At 36.2% G+C, this 25264-nt stretch overlaps 3 protein-coding genes and 1 pseudogene across 3 annotated transcripts; 2 read left to right on the forward strand and 2 right to left on the reverse strand.

Annotated features, from left to right (window-relative positions):
- On the forward strand, window positions 1–8732 carry LOC114747613 (actin-related protein 2/3 complex subunit 1B). The gene is made up of 15 exons (XM_028935964.1): window positions 1–200; window positions 1271–1356; window positions 1453–1529; window positions 1695–1789; window positions 2451–2520; window positions 4302–4371; window positions 4756–4829; window positions 4925–4967; window positions 5802–5883; window positions 6380–6468; window positions 6577–6662; window positions 6869–6932; window positions 7111–7217; window positions 8244–8299; window positions 8401–8732. The coding sequence occupies exons 1-15, from the start codon at window positions 131–133 to the stop codon at window positions 8463–8465; spliced, it is 1134 nt and encodes a 377-aa protein (XP_028791797.1). The 5' UTR covers window positions 1–130; the 3' UTR covers window positions 8466–8732.
- A 2333-nt stretch (window positions 8733–11065) lies between these two features.
- LOC114747616 (keratin, type I cytoskeletal 9-like) lies at window positions 11066–14552 on the forward strand. Its single transcript, XM_028935968.1, has 5 exons — window positions 11066–11173; window positions 12688–12773; window positions 13630–13872; window positions 14170–14252; window positions 14341–14552. The coding sequence occupies exons 1-5, from the start codon at window positions 11066–11068 to the stop codon at window positions 14550–14552; spliced, it is 732 nt and encodes a 243-aa protein (XP_028791801.1).
- Window positions 14553–15980: 1428 nt separating this feature from the next.
- LOC114747615 (citrate synthase, glyoxysomal-like) lies at window positions 15981–21052 on the reverse strand. The gene is made up of 13 exons (XM_028935967.1): window positions 20700–21052; window positions 20215–20395; window positions 19924–20009; window positions 19320–19424; window positions 19070–19132; window positions 18762–18871; window positions 18359–18478; window positions 18209–18284; window positions 18011–18084; window positions 17707–17827; window positions 17097–17182; window positions 16860–16995; window positions 15981–16333 (listed from the first exon to the last, which is right to left on the reverse strand). The coding sequence occupies exons 1-13, from the start codon at window positions 20958–20960 to the stop codon at window positions 16202–16204; spliced, it is 1551 nt and encodes a 516-aa protein (XP_028791800.1). The 5' UTR covers window positions 20961–21052; the 3' UTR covers window positions 15981–16201.
- A 1959-nt stretch (window positions 21053–23011) lies between these two features.
- Window positions 23012–25260, reverse strand: LOC114747617 (protein MAIN-LIKE 2-like; annotated as a pseudogene).
- Window positions 25261–25264: the final 4 nt, after the last annotated feature.

A 25264-nucleotide genomic window follows, 5' to 3' on the forward strand; every position in this document is an offset into this window, starting at 1 on the left:
AATTTCCCGTTTACTTTCACCTTTTCATACGCCACACACAAATTCTCCCGTGTTCTTCTCTTTTCTCTGTTGCTTAGCGATCCCATACACCCATTCTCTTTGCTTCCAGTTCCTGGCACCTTGGACAACAATGACGGCGATCGCAGTCCAACACTTCGCTCACTGTATCACTTGCCATGCTTGGAGCCCTGACAAATCCAGTAATACATCACTCCCATCACCTTTTCGCTTTCGATTTGGGCTGTTTTGTGATTATGATTTCAAGCTATGGAATTGCATTTATTTGTTTTGATGGTTCTGGGAAAGTTACTTTAGATGAATAGATGTGGTTGTTCCAGTGGGATGTTTTGTACCCAACTTCTTCCCCCTTTGATCTGTTGAAGTCAAGTCAAAAGTGCAGTTTTTCTTCAATTATATATGTAGTTTGGATTTGAATTCCTTAAATGTAGAAATGACTTGCGATGTACTTTACTATGCCTTTTTTGCTGAAAGTGGAAGACATGCGATTCGGATTAAACACTGTTAAAATTACCACTGCAATCTTTTTGATTAGGCAACTGATTGATCCTTTGTTGGCTATTCGGATTTGTTAATGAATCTTATTTGAACATTTTCCACATCGATGCTGGATTTATGCAGGAACTTGCATAACTAAAAAGCTTCTAGAAGTATAATATTTCATGCTGTGCCTGTATTATCTTGCAAAGGGAAATTATAATCTGATAACGTATCTTGCCTTTTCGTTAGTAGACGTTAGGCGTCCGAATCACATGATAGGTTGGGACGGTACTGACCTCCTGGAAGTTGTTTCTTTTATTTTTCATTTAGTAATTTGTTAATAATAATAACATGCCATGGGTGTGTGTATATATATAAATATATATCTTTGACACGTCAAGGAGTTATTGACAAGAAGAGAGAGTAATACAAGACAATACAAAGATAGAGAAGAGATCATCCCTGACCAAAAGGAAAAACAAAGGATAAAATTGAGACTCTTTAGTGACCTAAACAATGCAAACTTACAGATATGCTTGAACCTCTTCTTCCCCCATTCATTGTATTTTAGTGGGCTTGTTGGAGATATATGTCACACCATTGAAGAGCCTTCTCCATATAGATCTAGGCTTTAGGTTTAAAAAACGGTAAAGGAGACACTTTTGATGGGTTTAATATACCATAGGCTGTTTGTCTTTAGGGCATGTGATTGCAGCTTTCTAAATATTTGACTGGCCATAACATATATTTTATGTATTTATTTATTTTGTAGTGGTTGCATTTTGTCCCAATAATAATGAAGTGCACATCTACAAATTGTTTGAAGACAAATGGGAAAAAGTGCATACACTTCAGAAGGTAACTTTTCTTATCCTTAATTGCAATGAACTCAAAGCAGTTTCACTGGATATGTTATCATTAGTTTTGAAGTAATTTCATTTATTTTTTTCACAGCATGACCAAATAGTTTCTGGGATAGACTGGAGTACAAGAACAAACAGAATAGTGACTGCGTCCCATGATCGGAATTCGTGAGTACCCACATGGTTTAATTTTTGAAACACTGGATAATTTATACTTAGTGAATATTTTAATACAAAGAAGCTTAAGCTTTGGGTTGGTTTTAGCTACTTTTTTTCTGCATTCGCTCATGTTATAAACATGCTGAAATAAAATCAACATGTCCTCCTCTATAGATATGTTTGGAACCTTGAAGGATCAGAATGGGTGCCAACTCTCGTTATCCTCAGGCTCAACCGTGCTGCTCTCTGTGTTCAGTGGAGTCCAAAAGGTAGGAAGCACTGTTGCATGTTATTTGGAAGATGTAGGTGTTACCATGAACCATCTCTAGTAAATCTGTTTCTTGGTTGTTAAAACAAGATCTGGTTGTCTCAAGACATTTTCTATGTCATGGAATTTGAGCAGAAATAACCGCCTCTTTAGCCTAAGTGATAGGCAAAGTGAGATGTTTGGTTTACAGAAGCATATCTACATTACTGAATATTTTTTATTTGAGAAATTTGATAATAACTGCTGTCTTATTATTATTTTTGTAACAAAGTCTAATCTTTTTTATTTTATTATTGTATTTAATTTATTCTTAATGTCCTCATGGTGCCACAAATTTTACTGTGGTGACTCTTGGCTTCTTGTGTCTATCCCCATTCTTATAGTTTTATATTCCTCAAAGACATGCATGGATTTGTGCGATGAAACTTTTTGCATGGGTTTTTGTTTGCGATGAATTTGTTGCCGTGAGCTAATTGTAATTTTAACTAGAGTTACTTATATCTTTTGTATCTAGTGCCATTTATATTATATCACTAGCCGTTTAAGTAATTTTTGATAATATTTTAGTCTATTATTTTGTAATATTGAAATACACTGTTGATCAACGAGTTCCCTCATTGGATATCATAATTTAGTACATTTACTAAATTCTGTGCTGGCAGAAAACAAGTTTGCAGTCGGTAGTGGGGCCAAAACTGTTTGTGTATGCTACTATGAACAGGAGAACAACTGGTAAAGTTCTCTCACTCTCTCTGCTGCTTTATTTTGATGTTAATTCACATGCTAGTCAAATATCTGTTTGCTTGATTTCTTTTATTGAAAAAATGATGATATATTAATATCCATTGGCATTTTTAGCTATATTATCTATACATAGATAATATCACTTATGTATATTTTTCATGGGATGGTTACTTTACACGTGCTTTATTTTTGTCAAGTTCTTGCTGGATCCACTTGGATCTGCTGAGACCATATTTTGAGAATCTCTCAAGGATTTCATTATTTATGAGAAGTCTGCTTTTATGAAAACCATTACTGTATGATTCTATATCAATCAAGATGGACTGAACAATACAATACGGTTTTATGCATTACATTGAAGCGTTATGAAGAAAGAGAATTGCAAGACAGGAAAATAAAACGGCCTCCTAAAACTAAAAGAGAATGAAGCAAAACAGCCAAAAGAATGAAACATGATCCAAGTCTTATTGATATTATATTGTCCTTTCCCCGTGGGATAAAAGAAAATGAAGGAAATTTTATATTTCTCACCTTCTATGGATGAGATGTATAAAACTTGAGTTACTTTGCTGATTCATGGTGGGTAGCTTTCATGTTTATCCTCTTCCTAAAAATTGTAAACTCTGGCAGTTTATCTTAGAAATCAAAGTATGTTATAGATATTATAATTTTACAACCGAGTCACCTTGGGGAGTTGGCTACTTATGAGTTAACTATCATATTGGACGTGAGTTTATTGAAATCAACTGAGTCTCAATCCCATATACCGTGACCTAAAAGTTTATTGCCATCAACTTAGTCTTTGAAGGATTCAAATGACGTCATCATATCAATTTAGCCCTAAAACAGGACTTAATTGATGCATTTCTTAAAACAAACAACAACAACAACAAGCCTTATCTCACTAGGTGGGGTCGGCTACATGAATCACACGACGCCATCGTGCTCTGTCAACAACCCAGTCCTTAGATATATTGTTGACTAGGAGGTCTTGTTCAATGACCTCATTAAGCGTTCTTCTTGGTCTTCCTTTGTTCTTTTTTATGGGACTCCATTTTGTCTTATCCACCCTCCTCACCGAGGCCTCCAATGGCCTTCTCTGCACATGTCCAAACCATCTTAAGCGATTTTCAACCATTTTCTCTTGGATAGGTGCCACACCGACTCTTGTTCTGATATTTTCATTTCGAATCCTATCTTTTCTTGTATGACCACACATCCATCTCAACATCCTCATTTCTGCTATCCCAACTTTGTGCTCTTGTTTTTCCTTTATTGCCCAATATTCACTACCATACAACATAGCCGGTCTTATAACAGTCCTGCATTTCTTAAAACATACTCCTCCGGTCCTTAATATAGGATCCAATTCTTGAGTTGATTTTGGTCCTAAATATAAGACCCATTTATCATATTTATCAATTTTTTCTAAATTACCCCTATGAATACTCCCTCAACCATAATCAAGTAGAAGAGGGAGATGGGGTATTAAGAAAGATGATTATGGTGTTTTAGGAAAAATGTGTCACTTTTCTTATAATTAACTAACTTACCTAACTTCCTTAATCTAATCAAATTAGTTAAATGGTCTTACATTAAGGGCCGGAGGAGTATTTCTTAAAACATTGGGATTAAATTGTTGTGGTAGTATCTTTCAAGGCCAACATGGTAGTTTTGCCCGCTTATTGTATAATGCAAGATTTCTTATTATTTCCTGGAAGCTGCTTGACCATTATGTTCTTTTGATAAAAATTTGCATCGCCTTGCAGGTGGGTCAGTAAACTAATACGGAAAAAACATGACTCTTCAGTGACAAGCGTTTCTTGGCATCCCAATAATGTTTGCATTCTGCCCTTTTCTCCTTTATATAAAAGTTTACATACATTGTAAATGTTTCTTGTAATTTTGTGTTTTCATTCTCTTATAAGCTAAGTCAGTTATTGGGATGTAGTCTTTTGGCATCTCTCTACAAACTTAATCTTATAAGGAGTAAGTTTGTTTTATATCTTAGAAGGAGTCTGATGGAAATGAGGGGGACTATGACTTTTGTCAGAGTCAGTTTTATTTAACTTGCTGAATACAAATGCATTATTAGTTCTCCATAAGTGGAAATTTAAAATAGATTGAAGAATTACTGAATAAGCTACGACGTCATGAGTTTAGCTGCGGCTGAAGATATGAAAATTTCAATTATTTATCATAATTTCATCTGTTTTTTGGCAGATTCTGCTTGCAACAACATCTACGGATGGAAAATGCCGAGTATTCTCCACCTTAATAAAAGGTGTAGATGCAAAGTATGTTATATGAAACTCTGTGCATGGTTAGCTTTTTGTGTTTCCTTTTGATGTTTATTTTATATTATTTAATTTTGCTTGATGAATTATGACAGGGAATCAAAAGGGGGCACTTCATCCGATGCGAAGTTTGGAGAGGTTCAGTATCATCTCTTACTTGTGGTGGAATATATACGTGTTTGAACGGATACATAATCAATTGCATCTTTTGGTGGATTAACACTAACATCACAAGATGTTTGAAGCTGAATTCAGCAAAAGATTATTTAAACTTTGGCTATGTTTGGTACTATGTGGGAAAGGGATAGTTGATTGGAATCATGTAAAATGAGACACAAATTATTTATGCAATGGCTATATCCTGTTGTCATTATTCAATGGTGTTTGTCCCTTTCCATAACTTCTTTACCAGTGGAATATGGATCATTTTCCATCATTATCTCTCAATACCTAACGTTCTGCATGCCAAACATATCCTAAGAAGTCCATATGCTCTCTAGTTATTCCTCAAAAATATTTATATGTGATGAGGTATTTGATAGTTTACAGTTAAACGTGTGATTTTTGTTCATAGTATTGAAGATTTGGTATTCTTTCGTTTTATATTTTTTTATTTGCTCACGACACATTAGAGAGTGCTTTTATGGTTTGCATATATGGTCGTCTAAGCAATGTCCTCATGTTACCCAGCCTGCTCCAGTCCTTAAGGGCTTTGTTTTTGGTAGGCTGGACTAAGCTATGCCCTCTCAATAAACGGCTTCAGTTCACCTAAGCCCATTTGGGATAGTTAATGATATACTAGCTCACCCATTTATGTGGCTTGGCGAGGCTGGCTCAACAGAGGCAAACTTGTTTTGACGATTTCCATTATTCGCCCACCCACCCCAGGGCACAGGGTTCCCTTCAGAATAGAAAATATATGATTCGGGCAGCATAAGTTGACTTGTGACTTGTACTGTTCTTGTGCAACAGTTAATAATCCAGCTTGATCTATCATTATCATGGGCATTTGGCGTCAAGTGGTCACCAAGTGGCAATACTTTGGCTTATGTAGGTCAGAAAACTCTCTTCTCTTGTGTGTTATGCTTGGCCTGGCAGAAAGTAAGGTTGCCAGCTATATGCCTTTTTGTTTAGTCGTCATTTTTTTTTTTTTTTCTTGTTCAAGTTGTTTGTATGATAGAAAACATCTACTGTGGTTTGGTTAGCATTGTTCGGAATGGGAGGCTGCTTTGGTGTACAAAAATATTATCCATGTACTTCGTCATATTTCCTTTTCTCTAAAAAAGTTGGGATAAATATTTCTTTTATGTGAGTTTTGAACTTAAAGAACAATTCATGGGTACCGTTTTGTATTAAGTCAATTGGGCAGTTGATATTTTCAGACTTGGGTCCCAACATGCAGCGTTTGTCAAACAAACTTCATCCCATTGGTTCAGTGCACTACTGAAGGGTTCACTTTATGTGTGTGCACTAGCTTGTGCATTTGTTTCATTTTATAAGGTCTTCTCTGGGTTTTTCATTCTAGCTTATCTGCTTTATTCATTACGCAGGTCATAATTCTATGATATATTTTGTTGATGATGTTGGCCCTTCTCCTTTGGCCCAAAATGTTGCCTTCCGTGATTTGCCACTCCGTGATGTGGGTCAGCATCCACTCTTTCTAACCTTTTTTAGTATCTGATGATTTTCTTGAACTTATTCACTGATGGTTTCTGGAATTGGTGGTCATTGTATGACGTGTTTTTAGGTATTATTTGTTTCTGAAAGAATGGTAATTGGCGTGGGCTTTGATTGTACTCCAATGATCTTTGCTGCTGACGATAGAGGAATATGGTATGCAATTTTGTTTTTGGTGATTTCTAGGATTAACACTTTATTTTGAAAAATGAACTACTCAATGAGTTTGAGCATATCCTATATTTGGATCTTTTATATTCTAGGATTGTATCCTGGGCTTTGACTTCATGTAAAAGAGAAGTTGACTGTTTTTTATGCCTCACTTTATTCTTGTTCTGTTTTTCCTATTTTTTGTCCTTTAGGAGTTTCGTAAGATATCTTGGAGAAAGCAAAGCAATATCATCTGGATCAAAATATGGATCGCAGGTAAATTACGTTTGTTTGTTATATGCCTAAGCCGGCTAGTGAAAGCCATATCTAGCTCAGATATCATAATAGAAGGTCATTAGATATAACTATATCAGTTAAGCATGGCGTATTTCTTATTTTTACTAACCCTAGTTTTGGGTTTCCCCACTTCTATTTGATCCTGTCTTTCTGTTAGTTCTCTGAAGCATTTGGGAAATTTTATGGCCAATCCAAGCATGGAATGAACAACGACTCAGTTGAGAGTTCAAAAATACGTGGAGGCGTTCATGAGAACTGTATAAAGTATTTTTCTCATCTTCATCATGACTTCTTCATCCTCCCAAATATGATTGATGATATTATAAATGTTCTTTCTGAGTTGCTTTTCTTCTTCAACTGTTTGGCTCGATGGAGGGAAGGGGAGGGGAGGGATTTTAATCAAAGGAAGGGGAGGGGAGGAAAGAGGAGGGTAGCTACAAAGGGGAGGGGAGGGGAGGGAGGAGGAAGGGAGGGGAGGGATTTTAATGATCTCCTGTTTGGATTGATTGGAGGGGAGGGGAGGGAGCAATTTTAATAATACCTTATTTTGTTCTAATAAAAAATTGACTATTTTAACCTCATAAAATTTAAATGAATTTTCTCACTTTTTTTATTTTGTTAAGATATAACTATATATATAATACAATTCACCAATTTTGATTTACAAGACATAGTCACACACTTATAAAATATCAAGATAAAAAGTCACGAGTGATAGATTTCAATCAGAGAAAAGACCTTGAAGGTGAAAGAAAATACCAACAATCTCTTGGAATTAGAAAAAGAGAAAAAAAAAGTTTACAAATGCTCACTAATTTTGGAGACAATTATCTTAATAACCTCTTATTAGATGCTCAAAAAAACTCTTTTATGTAGAAATGTTTACGACTAATTAGAGGTTAACAAATCAAAAGGGTATATAAGGAATTAAAATATTATCTCTCATCTCCCCTCCAAAAAACCCCACTTTTGGAGGGGAGGCTAGAAGGGAAGAGGAGGGAAGAAGAATCCCTCCCCTCTTTAAAAAACATCTTAACCAAACGAGGGAAGGGGAGGGGCTTCCCTCCCCTCCTAAAAAATTACACCAGCCAAACAAGGGGAGGGGAGTTGAGGGGAGGGGAGCACCTCCCCTCCCCTCCCCTCCAAAAATCCCGTACCAAACATAGCGTAAATGTGGTCGTTTGCATTCCGGTTGTCCAATTATTGGGCTGGGCAGAATTTGAACAACCAAAACCATTTTTAAAACTATCGTAAGTTTAGTGTATCACCAATGTCTTTTTTGGATTGTAGTTGTATCATGCCTCTTGGAGAGCGTGGAACATTGGTCAGGCGTTTCAGCACATCAGGTCAGTGAAAACTAACAATTACTTTTAGGTGATTTTTGAACAGTTATATCCTTGCCTGTTTGGCATTGCCCTTTCTTCTAATGAACCCCTTGATACTGTAGGTTTGGATGGAAGAGTGGTGATTTGGGATTTGGAGGACCAGCAGGATCTATTAGACTACGTGTAATCTTATGAAGGTTGAATGGACAAGTGTTACATTGTATATGAAGTTGTCTGAGATCAATCAAACCTTTCTCTAACCAAAAGGCTTTTTAGCAGAAACTTCGGTCCTCTGATTTTTGCTTATGAATCTGGTCTTATGTAGTAAGATGTTTTATTTTCATTTTTCCTTTGGGTTTGTTGTATTCTATCTGGTGAGTAACTAGGAAGAAGAATGTACCTATTGACATTCTGCGCAAGAAACTTGGGTATTATATTCATTTCTTGACAGTAATGAACACCAGCACAAAGTATGTTAAGACCAAGGAAAAAAAAAACCGGACCGAACTGGCCGGTTCAACCGGAAAACTGGTGAATCGATTGCTGGTTCAGTCTGGTTTGATGAAAAAACCGTCCCTAGTCAAACTGTTTTAAAACTGGTTCAACCGGTCAAAACCGAGTAACCAATTAGGCAAATGGGTTGCCTAGTTTGAATTTTTTTTTTTTTGGCCCTTCAACTGATGAAACGACGTTGTTTCAGGTTGAAAATTGAAAAAAAAAAAAAAAAACTCCAGCAAGGTAGGAACACTTTGCTTCAAAAATTCTCAAATTAGTCAATCACTAACCAAACCTTCAGCTTTGCCATTTTCGTCCCTCCTTCCAAATGGAAAATTCGTAGCTGAAATCAACCCTCACTGTAGCTGCTGTTTTCTTCACTGTCCGAAAGGATCTGGAGATGCTGCGGGGGTTAGTGAAGGTGATCTTAGCGGAATTAGGATCGTCGATGAAGATATTGGAGATAGTGACCTAAAAGAACAGCTTCTTGCTCTTCACCTGATTCACCTTTATCATCAGTGCTTCTCAACAAAGGCGGTGACCTTACACTCAAACGAAATGGTGTTGAATGGCCTCGAACTTGTGCTCCTTCCTCTGCTTTTGCTTGAGCTAGACGAAGCCAGTGGAGCGATTGTGACCCGCCTTGATGATGTTGTCCAAGGGGAGCAATACTTTGGGCAAGCAAATCTCATCTAGCAGCTCGCGCGACTTGTGCTTGCAGAGATCTTCTCCATGGTAAATCTCAGCGTTGTCTCTGTGGGTTGCAATTAGCTGGGTAGCCATTGACACAAAGCTAAGAAGAGCTTATTTGAGGCTTGAGGGATTTCATTGAGATGGGTTTCACAAATTGAAATTTGTGTATTTGTTTTTTTCAATTTTTTAAATCTAGACCAATGAATAAACGTCCATGTGAATGAAATATGAAACTAGAATATTCGAGTAGGTATTAGGATTGTTCTATTTTAATGATGCCAATTAAATTGTATTATTTTTATATGACCGGTCCGACTCCCGGTTCGACCGGTGACCCTTAACTCACTGTCTCGACCGGTTTAGTCACCGGTTCAGTTTTTTGTTCCTTGGTTAAGACGTCATGTTATATAAATAGTAGAGGAAATCTCAAGCAATGACATTCTTTCTCCAAGTTTGAATTTACTTTTGGAGATTCAGGGAGTGTTTGAAAACCCTATAAGGTACTTAAAAAAAAATATTTTTATGCAAATCGAGACAAAATTATTTTCATATACTCAAGTAAATTTCATGTGTTTTGCTGTTGACGATTTTATATTAGTAGGTACCTTCGGTCTTTTAGGGTAAAGGTGTTAGCTTTTGTATATCATTGATAAACCAAGTCACGATTAAATATCCATAATTTACAAATAAAGTCAATCAACAAAACAAATGCCACAATTTTCGACGCAAATAGTTTATCCACCATTTCTTAAGCTCTGAATTCCATCTACCTTGTAGAGCGTTCTTTAGTTGTCACAAATTTGAGAGGATCGCATCTTTCAAATCTTGTCAAAGATCAAGGAAAGGAAGTATGAAGAGAAAATGGTCATGAAAAGCTAAGCAGAAATTACAAACTGTAAATGACCGAGCCACCTTACCAAATCCCTTTTCCCTGTCTATGTGGGCTCAAGCGGCAGAACACTTTCATTGGAGACCCAATTGCGAGTGATTTTTAGGCTGCTGCTTGACTGCCCAAATCTACAGCCCTTGAGGGTATTTTAGTCACCGAAAAGTCCTTGCCACGTGGTATTCCTTCTTCCCGCGTCTACTCATTCCACGACCACTGCCGTTAGTCCCACCACGGTGCTCAGCACCTCCACGATCACAACCAAACCTGTCAGTTACGCGTCCTCGAACAGGAGGCAAAACACGCGCCGTCTTCTCCATTCCGACTCTAGTTTCAACCCATCGGATATCCGCATGAACCAGTAATTCCTCCATGAACCTTGGTGGAGGGGCTTTGAGCCAAGCACAAAAAAAGCTGGGAAATCTTTCATACACTTCCGTCCAATCATCATCTTTTTTCGGCGGCGGCACCCAGAAACTTGTTAACAAGAACTCTTGCTCGCAAAAAATTACGTACTAGTTTTCCATCCTTCAACGTCGCCACTGTCCCCTTGTTCAAATCCAATTACGTGGAACCCTGAGAGGTTTCCAAACCCCTTCCTCCGCTCCGTCACTATAAACCAGAGAACACCTCTCCTTCTCTGTCCTCACAATCTCTCCAACTCACTCTCACTCTTTTTTAACGCTATCGCAGTGGGCTATAGCGACACTCACATGAACAACAATAAGAAGGTAACTCGGAAATGGCGTCGGAAAAATACTGGCGACACTGGCGGTGGTAAAAGGCTCTCACACTCGCAGAGAGAAATCGGTCACCCTAACGTATGAGGGACGCGACGAGTTTTTTAAATAAATTTTATATAATGAATATAAAAGAGCATGGTTTCAATTGATATAAAAAAATTTTCTGGTAAAAAAGAAATTGATATAAAAATTAAATCAAAATGCCCGCTTTCTCGGAAAAGCGTTTTGTTTATTCCGTTTCTCGACTAGAACTAACCACTATATATGATGCATTCTTCTTTCGTTGGCTTACTCAATGCTCTGATCGTTCCTTATCAGAGATTCTGAGAAATTCCACTCTGTAAGTATGAATCTTCGCCTTCCTTCCGGTCATTATACGGCTCAGAAGGTGGAAGTACATGCAAACACCTGCAAAAATAATAAAATATAGTTCGAGTCGTTATTTAAGAATACTATCTTTAAGAGTTATTTTAATACAAAAGGTAAGAATAAAATGCTGCGCTCTTTAGAATTAAACAATCTCTTCCTGCACAGAGCAGTGCAACAAAATAACAAAAATTTGAAATTAGGGGGTGTTTGGATAGAAACCAAACTATAATTTCAGAAGTGCTTTTATAGTTTATGAAGTAAATATGTGGAGGAATTTGTCTCGTTTTGCAAAAAAGTGCTTATGAAACTATGGTTTGAAAGTTGCCAAACACCCCTTTAGAAGAAGTCAGGGATAAAACTCAACATTCTATGACATGCACCATGCATTGTCTTTTATAGGCAGATGATGTGATGTTGGATTGTCATAATAGTAATTAAAAACGATTTTAATGACAGTTAAAAGAATGGTTTTTAAACCATTGATTAAGGTGAATTAAAATACTTTAAAGCCATTAGATCTGGTTTATAAAAGAGTAAAGCTAACTAATTAAAACATATAAATGTTTCAACAATCATTGCTAACAGCCAGTTCTAAAGAGTCTTCTTTTTAGTTATTTTATTAGCTCAAATTCACATAATAAACACTAAGGTTTTTTCAATCTTGAGTGAGTAATATGGGATTTCTTTTCACACGTTCACACATTAAAACTCCAACAATACATTCATTCTCTCGGCGATTTTCTTATATAATTATTTATTTATATTTTTGTACGGATGCTCAGTTTTAAATTTAATATAGTATAATGGATTTGGCTTTGAAATCCCATTGAATCGATCAAGTGTAGACAGTCTTAGTTATGCTTTGTGGACCAGTCAAAGTATGAGGAAGGGGATGGACTTGTTAGTTAAATAATAAATACGACAAGTCTAGCTAGTTATTATGATTGCAAAGTGGGAGAAGATTAAATTGTTTTGTTTATTTTGATAATTAAGGTTTCGCAGGGAATGGATCGGATTTGAGTCCGGTAACGGCTAAGCTGTGGAAGACATATTTTATGAGAAGCGTTTTGGCAACACCACAACGAGAAAACACAGAGTTCCATTCGAATGGAAGCAAGCGTATAAGGTAAATTATTAATTTTTTCCCCTTAAATCCCTCGTAGAATCAAGACAGAGTTAAGAAATCTTTTTGTAAAAATTAACTAATATATTCATTCTTGCAGTATGAAGAGGAGGAGGTTAAAACTCGAGAGCAAATGGAGCGAGTGGTTCTGGAGGAGTATGGATATGAAGCTCGGGAGGCAAGTAGGTTATTTGCTACTTTACACCTTAAATCTAATTACTTTTTTAGCATGCAATAGTTTACAAAGCAGTTAATTGGTATTTATACTCACTCGAGGGGATTTTCCCCCTTTTTGGCAATCGGAAGGAAGTCAAATTAGGATGAAGGTTCATCTACAATGCTAAAATATTTTTCCAGACACATTTAGTATTCTAAAATATTTTTTTATACATCAGTATCTTGACGTATTTTTTTTTGAGCATCTAGTAAGAAATAAAACCAGAGGTAGTAAGAAATAAATATGTAATTGGATGTTTAATGTGAGACCTCAAGATTTTGTAGATATGAAAGAAGTAAAAGCCTGCAGCTTTTGGAATACACCTGTGTCAGAAAACTGGGGGGGAAGACATTATTAGATTATAGGAGTATTTATTTAGAGAAATAGAGGGTATGACGTTTTCTTTGTTAGAAATTGTAAGGAATGTTCTTAAAGTTCACTTTGCTTCTCTCTTGGATTTCATCAATATTACTCCAAGCTAAGAAAATATAAAGCTTCACTATTCAAGGTTTATTCAGGTAAGTGCCATTCTAAATGCGCACCTTTTACAGTGTCAAGATGCATTTGGTTTGAAGGAATACGTGGATCATCATGAAGTTTGCATGCCCTACTTGATTTTGACTTCACGTATTTTACACTTTAGTCCTTAGGTAAAATATCTTGCAGTAGTGAAGAACAATTCTGTTTAGAATTCATCAAACTGAGAAATTTATTATGCAACTGTTTTCTTGTTTTGTTGATCAACGTGTTCTAAGCTAAGATTTCATATTGAAGCTTATACGCTCTACTGGATTTTGGCTTCAAGTATTGTAAATTCTTTTACAGTGAAGAAGACGACGACGACGAGGAGGAGGAGAAGGAGGTGGTGGTGGATGGAGAATCTGATGTTGAAGGAGAGGTTGTAGAGAAAGTGACAGAAGTTTCTGTTGAAGAGGTAGAGGAGGAGGATGAAGAAACTGATGCTGTAGAGAAAGTGGGAGGAGGAGTTCTTGCTGACGAGGTAGAGGAAGTGGAGGAAGAAGAAGAAGAACAAACTCAGATTGAAGAGGGAGGACATGACAGGGATGAGTAAGGTAGGTGACGGTGATGATGATCGATTGTTATGGTAATGATTATTATGATGATGTTATGGTGACTACTATGGCTATGATGATGATCATGGTTGTGATTAGGACTATGATTGTGATGACTATTAGCTTCTTTAATAAACCATTTGAATGGACCTAAAGCTTTAATGTCAGTTTGTTTCTAGTACTTGGATGCTACAGTGAGAATGCACCTTTTGTATCATTAGGATATATTTCAATTCCTAATGTTGTGAGAGAGTTGCTAGTTTAATTAATTATTAATTTATTTATTTAGCAGCGGCGGCGGTGGCGGCGGCGGCGGCAGTAGTAGTCGTAGTGGTGGTAGTAGTAGTAGTCGTAGTAATAGTAGTCGTAGTGGTGGTAGTAGTAGTCGTAGTAGTGGTAGTAGTAGTAGTAGTTGTTGTAGTAGTGGTGATAGTAGTAATAGTAGTTGTAATAGTGGTGGTAGTTGGTGGTAGTAGTGGTGGTGGTGGTGGTGGTAGTGGTAATAGTAGGAGTAGTAGGAGTAGTAGGAGCAAGAGCAGGAGCAGCAGTAGTGGTGGTAGGAGCAGTAGTAGTAGTGGTGGTGGTGATGGTAGAAGTAGTGGTGGTAGTGGTAGTGGTAGTGGTAGTGGTGGTAGTGGTGGTGATAGTGGTAGTAGTGGTAATAGTAGTAGTTGAAATAAAGGTGCAAATTTACGTAGTAGTTGAGATGAAGGTGCAAATTTACACATAAAACTGGCATCATAAGTTTTCTTGGGTGTGACAATGCATATGTATGTTCATCAATGGAGTAAAATGTCTTGTTCATTAAGTGTAGCTTACGTCCATTATTATTTTGTGATGTCTTTATACCAAGTAGGTGCCACCACTCTAAAGTAACAGAAGATGGAAATATTACAAATGAAAATGGATAACACTTTTGGTATTATCATATTTGTAAAGGAAATATTATAAATGGAAACGGAAATATTTTAAAGCTATTACATGATTAAAGTACTTTCTGTTTTAATAACGAGAAGAATAAAATTGAAATTGCTTGCTTCCACTTTATCAAAGAAAAAAAGAATATAAACTTAATTTTTTTCCCCAGCGGATGCGAACTCAAATTTACTTCTAGAGAATGCATAAAGAAGCGACAAACAAGCCATGTTCATTTCTCGTAAGCCACAAAAGTGTCATCAATATTATACCTGCATGTTTATTTAACCCTTTCTTTTTAACTTTATCAAGTAAGTTCTACTGTGTATTGCACTTCCACTATTCTATTATCCCCCTTATATCCATTTAATCTTGTAACTCACGATTATTTACTATTTATCATTTAAGAACAAGTGTAACCTATATGTAAGACAATACCTACAAATAAGACATGTTATTTGTATTGTGAGGTAAGTGAAAAAAATATAATAGTTCTTTTATTTTCTTGTCTTCATCTTTTTCACTTTGCTTTTGTGGTTCCATTTCATTTAACAAAAAAAAAACACAATTTTTTATGCCTTTTTTTAAAAAAACTATGTAGATGACAAAGTGATAACTTGAAATCAGTTATAAATGCCAAGGGCAAATAAGAACTGACTTTTAAATAAATTTAACAATCCAAAACGAAGTGTTTTAAAGTAATTTCGAAGACTTAATGCATTATCAAAAGTCTAAAACCTAATTTTTTTTTCCCAAATTAAATGTCGATGAGGGACCCGTTTGACTCATGGGAAGCTTGAAAAGTGAAAATTAGTTTCCTTTTCATTTTCTAGAAAACGAATTATTTTCTTTTATTTAGGCAATATGGGAAATAATTATCTTCGGAGATATCGAATCAAAATAATTATATTGAACTAAATTATCAAATAAAAACTAAAATAAATAATTTTCACAAAAAAAAGTAAGAAAAATCGTTTCTGGATTTATACTAATTAAATTTGATTTTCATCAAATAGGCATGCTACTATGTTTTTTCTCCATAGAATCAGCCAATTAGTTCCGTACAATGTTGTAACCACGGTCCCAAAAAGTTAATTTAATGTTGCGACTTGTATGGCATCATCAGTCAGCAAATTAGGTTTTTGGTGACCCCTCTATTTATTCAGAGAAAATAACATTTAAGGATTATAAGCAATCATAGTATATGACCTTATCACTACCCACAGGACCTTGAAACTATAATCATTCATATAGACAAAACTAAGAAATAGATTTATTGGTAAGTGAACTTGCAGAGTGCAGATACAAATATGGAACTTTAAATCCCACTTTCTTTCCTTACAGGCTTCGGATACCAGCTTTTTATTATTTATCCAGTGCACAGTTTTACTGATTAATCCAGATTAAGGCTATAAGCCAGATCCAGCAAGTCGCCGCCTTGAGGCGTTTGATATGGCCAGTTGACCAAGCTCGTCAGCATTACTTGATGCAGATCGTTCATTAACAGGCGTATAATGCCGCAACCATTCCCCAACGTAAGCCTGAAGTGAAAACAGATTGATGAAATCAGGAAACAGAATCCAATTTGATTTCTGATTGAACGGAACAATCTAATATGATGCTAAAATAATTCAGTGCTCAATTGATTGATGGTCGTAACATGTTATATACAGACAGGTAATCATATATTCTTAATCCATCACATGTTGCAACATACCGCCACCTTATTCCACCACCAATCCTAAAACCAGCCATAAACTGCTCAGATTCCCAAGCCAATAGTAAAAAAGTAGATTACCTTCAGTGTGCTGCTTCGGGCTGTTTGGATTAGGCGGCTTTCTTCTTTAAAGACTGTTTCATACTTGTTATCTTGCTTCTCTATTTGAAAGATGTATTTTGCAATAAATGCCTAATACATGCATTAGGTAGGAATTGCAGCCTTAAAATGACCCACGAAGCCCAACCATTTTTCAGTAAATCAGAAGCTATGGAGATCAACACCATATGGCCAATTCTAATTTCCCTAAGCATGAAAAGCATAACCAAAGTAAGCATAAAGGGAGTAACCTGTTGAGGTCTCATAATCTTCGTATCAGGATCATCCAAGGACTCTCGCCAATGCGCCAAGTACCCAGCCATTCGAGGGATTGCAAATAAAACTGTGAAAAACTCAGGCGGAAATCCCATGGCCCTGATTACAAAAATTCATCATTCCAAACCCTGTTATATAGGCTGGGAAAAATTGCACATCTTATCCATGTTAGTTACAAAACTGAATTCAATGATAGATTACCTATAAATTACCCAGAGTAGAAGTCAACGTTAGGATATAGCCTCCTCTTAATGAAAAATTCATCAGATAACGCAACCTTCTCCAAGGCAACTGCAATCTGCACGGCCGAAAAATTTTACCCACAAATCAGAAGTTAACCAAATATATTGAATTGAATTCACATTAAATAAAGCAGAAGTTCTCCCACTGCGATATTTATATATATAGTGGTATTATAAACATTAGCCAATAATCTATTATAATGAAACAAGTTGCTCAAGATTTAGAATTGACTCTAGACCCTGCCCGAAGTGGATGGCTCCTTTTTTCCCTGGACGAAATATGACTTCTAATGAATGCTCATGCAAACACATGAAAAACATAACCAAATCAACGTTGTCTAAAAGCAAGTGCCTTAAATAACCCCCCCCCCCAAAGCTTATGTCCCCAATAACAACCCTAATATTTCACAAAAGTGATTCTATTTTCCTGGAAGAATACCAAACTGTATTAAAGAGCATGCAAAGTTGAAAATCTAGTGGTCTGTTATTGTATTCATAACCCATGGCCAGAAAAGTTTAAAGCTTCAGGAATATTAAATAGGCAATTAGAAGAAAGAAAACCCATGGGATAGATAAACACCTCAATAAGAGGGTCCCGACCAACAATGGAAAACACTTCATCTGCCAGTCTCCTTAGGACCCTTGCTCTGGGATCATAGTTCTTGTAAACACGATGTCCAAAACCACTGAGCTTTCGTTTCCTAGAGAAAAGATAAAGCACAGGATGACAGGATAGATATATCAATTATAACTTTCATTTTCACAGCTAGCAGTGAAGGTCTGAGGCAAAACCACATAAAAGGAAGGCATAATGACATCACCATTTCAGAGTAAATGATAAACAGGGGGAAATAAGACCCCAAATACAAGAAGGTAATAATCACCTGGCTTTGACACCCTCAATGAATTCTGGAATGTTCTCAACCGTTCCAATTTCACTCAGCATCTTCAGGACAGCCTATAGAACCACCAAAGGTCACATTATTATGCTTGCCAAAAGTATTGTGTTTACGCAGGGAAATGGTCAGAAACAAGCTATAGTGAAAAGTTAGTGATAGTTTGCATGACGCATTTAGAGGTACCTCATTGGCTCCACCATGAAGAGGCCCATATAGTGCTCCAACAGCACCAGCAATAGCGGTGAATACATCAACACCACTGCGAAGGATAAGGTGGTTAGGATACACTGAACGTAGAATGATTTATGTTGTTTAACAATTTTGAGCCTCAACCTTGACGAAAGGTGCCGGACAGCGGACGTAGAGCAGTTCATTTCGTGTTCCGCATGCAAGATGAAGATAATATCTAGTGCGCGAGTTAGCCTAGGATTCGGTTTATATGAGCGATTGCCTCTGAAAACATGCAAAAGAAAATGTTATTTGAGTTTAAAGCTCCAAGATGGTGTAATTACCGTGCACGTGTATATGTATTATTATATCATCTTAAGAATACTATATACTTTGTGCCAGAAAAGAAATTATTCCATGCAAGCAAGAGCAAGAGACCAAAAAAAAAAAACTAGTGAGTACTGATGATGATTTACCTCACTCGGACAAAAAAATTAAATCAATAGAAATTGAAGCTTTATATCATTCCATATTAACAATAAGACCTTTAAAAACACACAAGACATACAAAGAATCCAGCATGTATAGGAAGTTCTCCGTGTAGGAAAGGTGGCTGGATGGAAGCACTGGTGGCCTTCCTGCCAATCTAAGATAAGCTGCTGCAGCAATTGTTGTTATCTGCAATCAAAAGAAAACATCAATAGATATATTAGGTATATTGCGAAAATGCATAAACTTGTAAGGTAGCTGCTCAAAACTCCGCAGAATGCAAGCTGTAAACCCAGTTCTAGACACACCAATATCAGCTAAATAAATTACGCGTGCCTAGGTAGAAGGGTAAGGAGGAACGAGGGGAAAAAAACTGTATATGCAAACCTTTCCAAGGATTCGTGCTATTTGTTTGTCTCTTACTTGTTTTGACTGGTATACATCAAGACCCTGCATCGAATTTTAATATGCATTAAATAAGAGTAGAATGGGAAAATTCTACTAGTTATGAGAGAAGTATATATTGCTAAAAAAAAAAAATCAAGATCCACAAAACTATATGTCACCATCATAAATGTGCAGCATTGTAAAACAGTGCACAAGCTGAAAAACTTTAAAAGTAACTCGTCTTGCTTACCCTAAGAGCAGGATTTGCATCTGGGTGAAAAACTGACAGAGCACTTATGGCACTAACAAGTACACCCATTGGATGTGCATCATGTGGCATTGATTGTATGATATCCTACAACACAAAAGTAAAAAAATAACACTCCGTTAGGTTAATAGACATATTTCTCCGGGGGGAAAAAACTCAGTTACTCCCCCTAAAATGATCACTGCAAGGAAATAATTTCCACAAACCATAATTAAAATACAGACTGCCGCAGTAAAATAAAAGTGAGTTTCTAGGACATTTTGTCCAAAAAAGCGCCCCAGGGGGAATAATAAGGACTTGCCACTTCAATACTTAGCAGTAATGATCAACCATTCAAATTGAGGCTTCTTTAACATTGCTCTGCTCTTTATCATTTTACTACATGCTAAAAATACAAAATTTTATCTCCATAGGATACATGCAAGTTAAGTCACCCATTAACAAACAAACAGATGAAAGAAAGGATGAAAGAAGTAAAAGGCATAAAAATTTATAGCATGAAATGATCAAATAAAACAATAAAAGTATTACTGAACTTGATTAGAATAAACAATCCACAATATCATCACATAGCAGAGAACCTCACCAGAACTCCCTGCGGAACAGCTGAATGCTGAGATATAGCAAACTCCCAATCGGCTAACTGACTTTGAGTAGGCAAATTTCCATACACTGAAAAGGCAGAAACGGATGAGTCAAACAGATGACAGAAACACGCATGCTATAAATAAATTGAAGTATATTGCTATAATAATTTAGAAGTTTGGGCACTATGCTTGCCCAAGGGAATCATCATTTTAGAATTTTTATGGTTTTACAGAACATATATGCTGCAGATTAGTTATAGACTGGCAATATAGTTCTTGAAGATGCTCACTTATGAGATATGCAACTTCCATATAGGTGCTTTTCTCCGCCAACTCCTCGATTGGGTAGCCTCTATATCTAAGGATTCCCTCATCGCCATCAATATAGGAAATTTTCGATCGGACAGGAGCTGTGTTCAAATATCCCGGGTCGTATAGTTTGAGCCCCTTGTCATTCTTTCCGGTCGATATCTGCACGTTAACAATTGGAGTCCCACAATAAAAAATCCATAACGCATAAGACGGTAAGTTGCACTTGTGCTGCAAATCCAAACTACCCCATGGCACACTTGGATTGATAGATTCTGAATAGCATATGACTAAAAATTAATAGGCAGAATGCTAACATTAACAATAATTGGCCGCACAGAAAAAATACGCATCCAACCGATTCAAAGAAGCCGAACAGATCAGAATTGACCAAATTCCAGTTAGCCAATCACAAAAAGCTTTCAAAATCAAAGCTTACGTATATAACTCATTGATCAGAAAATACCTTCTTGAAGTCAGCAGCCTTGATCGTTCCCTCTTCGGAGACCTCAATCTGGTACTTTTTCCCAGTCCTCTCGTCGACGATCGTCAAAGACCCCTTGAGGTTGCCGGGTGGCAAGATTGAAGTTTGAGCAGAGAGAGGGAAAGGGTCGAGCGAACGGGCGTGATCAAGTTGCTCAGTGGAAGAAGGTCGTAGGTGAGCAGTGAGCCGGGCCAAACGGCCCCGAGCAAGCACCACCGTGGATTCGGAAGAATCGATGGACATTCCGTATTCGCTTTTTCAGTTTCGTTACAGAATTGAATGGAAGCAACGTAACTCAGAAAAGAAAGACTGGCAGGAAGACGAGAAGATCGCAGAGAAGTTGGGTACGCAATTGGATCGTTCAAGAGGAAGGGAGAAAATTTAAGCAAACTAGCTGGATTACGTGGAGCCGGGTCGGTATATTTGGATCGACCAAGACAAATTGAAATTGCAATTTACAAATAAATACATTTCTCCTTGGGATTCGAAAAATAAAACCTTATATTCCAAAAGATAACATCGAAAATTGAGCTCACAGGTTCTATCCTTCAACACAGTAAGAGTGTAGACGACAGGTGAGGGAACTTTATACCGATTGAATATGCAGTGCAGACCATGTGCACTGTGAAAAGAGTATATACTTTCAATTGATCATACATATTTATCACTTCTAATTATTTTTAACAGTTTTCTCAAACATGTAATTCAGTTAATTATAAATATAAATTATACGCAGCGAATAAAATTCAGCTTAAAATATCTATACGGATAATGATTAATGATGTTGATTTAAGGGACCCACCAAAAGAAACAAATAGGATGATGAGCATTTGGCGTAAAAGATAGCCCATTAGTGATTAGTCCAACCCTTCAACTAAAGAAAATATAAAAATTAATTATCTAATTTGAGTATATTAAAAATTAATTAAGTTAATATTTATAATAAATAGGTCTTATTTTTCTAAATATCTTTACTAATCAAGTGTATTGTTAGAATTAATATTATTATAAGAATACCTTAAAAAAAATAAATAGATGATAAATAGATTATGATCTTATATTTAGGACCAAAATAAAAAATCAAACGAGTTTTTATATTAAAAAAACACATAAAATCAACTCTTATATTAAGATAGAAGTAATATTTATTTTTGGAGAGAAAAAAAGGCACAATATGCGTGGAGGCTTTGGCCAAAGAATTTATCTATTATGCGCTTAAACAAAATGATTTAATCGTTGTATAAATTATACCTGAGTTGTGTGGCTCATTAATGTATTGAACATTTTTCATTGAGAAAAATTATAATATCCGTACAATTGTGCTGAAATTTCGGAATAGTTTTCCAGGAAGTAAATAGAAGTTTTTATAAATTGATATATATAAAAAAAAATTCTATTCTTCATTGATATTATATATTGAGTGAATTATAATCCTTTTTATAATAAATTCCAATTACACGTACTTTTATTTTAAAATTACGCTGGAAAGAATAGTTTAGCTCCACAGTTTCATAGCTATGGTTGATGATGATTCATCCTTGGGAATTGGCCCGTGAGTTACAGATTTTTAGATTCATCTGGACAGGCAGTTCAAGGTCTTATCAACGAATAATATTTGTTATAACTCTTAATAAAGTAGAGATAAATTCACTTTTCAAGATAATTTTAAACCATGATGAGACTTATTTCATGACAAGCTGACAACTTGTGTCGCTCAATCTTAACAAAAATCCAAATATGTCATGCAGTAATAATCTGGATCTTTTAGTCACAATAATTTGAACCTCATTTCAAAATTAAATTACGTTTGAGTTTAATATTAGACTTTTTTACTGAGATAATTTTTGGTTAACTTAGTAAATTTTTCTGAAAAATCCAATGCAAACAAAACCGTTTTACCAAAAAAAAATAAATATTAGTTATTAAATTAATAACTTGATATCCAGTAATAAAAATTTTGAAAATTAAACTAAAGTTTATATTATAAAGCTAAAAAATTGTATAATTTAAGGCCTTGCCCCTATGCAGCAGCCACCACAATCACCTTCCTGTGCATGATGAGATCAGTTGAATTGCATTGTGGCGAGTTCAATCCCAATCCTCTTCATTAATAAAAGTAAAAACCAAAGCATAATTGCATATAATAAACACATTCAAAGAGAGATGGAAAAAAATTATGAATATAAATATGTGATATTGTCTCCCAAATCCCAGTCACATTCTTTTTGGTCATTCTCTCCGCACACATGCAAATCTAGAGGATCTAATTTAGTGATGAGTGGAGCTGACCTTGCTCAAGTCACATGATCTGAGTTATTGGCCTCTAATGAAGCATCAGAAGGACTGGTGTTCTTGATCTCATGACTTGCACCACAGAGCTGTGAATCATCAACTCCCTTAGAGATATCAGAAGGTTGTACGTCATGAACCTCGTTGCTAGTTGCATCCATTTGCTCAACATTTTCATCGCCATTAACTTGGTTCAGTTCTTCCTTTATAACTGCATCAGCTGAATGCTTCAGTTCTTCATTGTTATTCTCAGAAGCTAAATGTTTTAGTTCTTTGTTAACCTCACCAGCTGCATCCTTTGGTTCTTCATTGTTAACCTCAGGAGATATATGCATTGGCTCCTCATTATTTTCTTCACCAGCTGCAGAGGCTAACGCTGACTGATCCATCTCAAAGTTTGCATCACAAAGCTGCAGATTCTCACCACCATTGTCACCATCTGCATGAATTAACAGGACAGAATTGACCTCATTATCTAACGCATAGATTTGTGATTGATCCGCTTCTCTGTCGACTTGACTTAGTTGTAATTCTTCAATCTTCATAGCAGCACCGTAGAACTGAGGTTGCTCGTCCTCACTAGCTGCATTATACTGAACTGCATCATCATCTTCATCTCTCCGCAATCGTTTACCAGAACCTTTCTTCTGACCCTCTCCTTTCCTCTCACCCTCTTTCCAAGCTCAACTTGGGGGTGGCTGGCACTATGGCTGGACTACCAAACTGGTCTCTCAAACATTCATGTGCAATTAATCTTATTCTAGAAATTGATTCAATTTGATCTGCATCCAGCCCATCAGTTGCAAAAGTGTCCGCTATATGTGCGATATCCCTCAAACCAGCATTCTGAAAACATTTGGGTTTGTTCTTTAAAAAGCATTTCAAACTTAATCTATAATATCTATAAGATGTAAATGCTAATTCGTGAAACATATAACTCACTGTTCTTTGAAACTCGGATGAGAGAGAAATAGGCCTTCCCACAAATCTGCGAGTAATTTTTAGATACCATTGTATGTACTCATTTTCATCTACCTCATCATAACCCTCGACAATATGGAGATGCCGGTCCATCCATTCACTAAGCTCCGATTCCATTTTCCCTGACAATTGACACCACCATCAACTCCTCGACTCTTCCTCTCCCAGTGCTCCACATGCTCTGGAATTGATTGAAGCATGCCATATTGCCTTAGGCATCGATTCGGAAGATGCCTCTCTGCCTTGTCAAAACATATCAACATTGTCTTTGACCTCCCAAGAATTAAAGTGCTTTTGATGTCTTCTGGAATTACCGTACTGTCCATGCTTTTGTATGGCAGCCACTCCACCTGTGCATCAATTACACTAAACAATATTCTCTCTTGACAATATATGAGACTCTAACCAGATCACGAAATGGAGATAAGCCTCTTTTTGTGTCCATTAAAAATGGTAAGATATCGATTTGATACTCCAAAGGTTTTTGTATCACAACAATACCTATATACTTAGTTTGAATTTCCCCTTCCTGTGAAATTAAAATGATGCTATAAAATCTACAGAATCAAATCTCCTATAATTTGAAACATAATCATCTCATCAAATCATTTTTAAAAAAAAGAAAAGAAAAACAGAGAGAATTTTCGTTTAAAATAAATAATTAAATATAAGACTTACATCACTTGGTTTTAGGAATCCAAAGCCTTCCGGTAGAAAATTACATCACGATTGCTGTTGGACCACTTTGTTTTCCTTTCCATCTTAGCACAAATGGAAATTGATCACGCATAGGATCGTGGTTAAGCTTTGGCCGGCCAATATTCAGGTAAAAGTAACTCCAGCACTGCAGAAGTACAAAGACTAGTTAGACAAGCTTTTGAAGAACGTTAAAAAGATAGCATTAAAAAAATTATATTTAAAAAATCATATGAGCAAATTTAACTGACCTGCAGTAGTGTTAAACAGCCACTAATAGTGCTTTGAGTTTTCAGAGAGGCATTTCCCAGAGCTCTATATAAAAATGCTAATGCTGCTGCACCCCAGGCATATCTTCCACATTGCTCAAAATTCCAATAACGGCAAGTACATTACGGGGACTTTGTTCCCAGTGGTGGTGGAAAATATGGTACTACCTACAAGATAAAGAAGATAGGCACGAGTATGTTGCTCTATTACTTCCATTGAAGCATTTTCAGGACAGTGAGAAAAGAACTCTTTCAACCAACTCAGCTTCACCATTCCACCACTTGATTGAACCAGATTCAGGTGCTTTGCCA

Source organism: Neltuma alba, unplaced genomic scaffold (genome assembly GCF_004799145.2).
Source record: "Neltuma alba isolate B1F8T4 unplaced genomic scaffold, ASM479914v2 tig00005386_pilon, whole genome shotgun sequence".
NCBI lineage: Eukaryota > Viridiplantae > Streptophyta > Magnoliopsida > Fabales > Fabaceae > Neltuma > Neltuma alba.

What these genes read in the sequence shown, in the direction of transcription:
- LOC114747615 (XM_028935967.1), bottom strand. Translation starts at nt 20,960, where the DNA reads ATGTCCATCGATTCTTCCGAATCCACGGTGGTGCTTGCTCGGGGCCGT. An exon ending in CTATACATGCTGGATTCTTT is followed by an intron (nt 18,479 to 18,761) that starts GTATGTCTTGTG and finishes GCATGTTTTCAG; the next exon opens with AGGCAATCGCTCATATAAAC. An exon ending in ATTGAGGGTGTCAAAGCCAG is followed by an intron (nt 17,828 to 18,010) that starts GTGATTATTACC and finishes TCTTTTCTCTAG; the next exon opens with GAAACGAAAGCTCAGTGGTT.
- LOC114747616 (XM_028935968.1), top strand. Translation starts at nt 11,066, where the DNA reads ATGAACAACAATAAGAAGGTAACTCGGAAATGGCGTCGGAAAAATACT. An exon ending in GAAGCTCGGGAGGCAAGTAG is followed by an intron (nt 12,774 to 13,629) that starts GTTATTTGCTAC and finishes ATTCTTTTACAG; the next exon opens with TGAAGAAGACGACGACGACG. An exon ending in TAATAGTAGTCGTAGTGGTG is followed by an intron (nt 14,253 to 14,340) that starts GTAGTAGTAGTC and finishes TAGTGGTGGTAG; the next exon opens with TTGGTGGTAGTAGTGGTGGT.
- LOC114747613 (XM_028935964.1), top strand. Translation starts at nt 131, where the DNA reads ATGACGGCGATCGCAGTCCAACACTTCGCTCACTGTATCACTTGCCAT. An exon ending in TTGGAGCCCTGACAAATCCA is followed by an intron (nt 201 to 1,270) that starts GTAATACATCAC and finishes TTTATTTTGTAG; the next exon opens with TGGTTGCATTTTGTCCCAAT. An exon ending in GATCAAAATATGGATCGCAG is followed by an intron (nt 6,933 to 7,110) that starts GTAAATTACGTT and finishes TCTTTCTGTTAG; the next exon opens with TTCTCTGAAGCATTTGGGAA.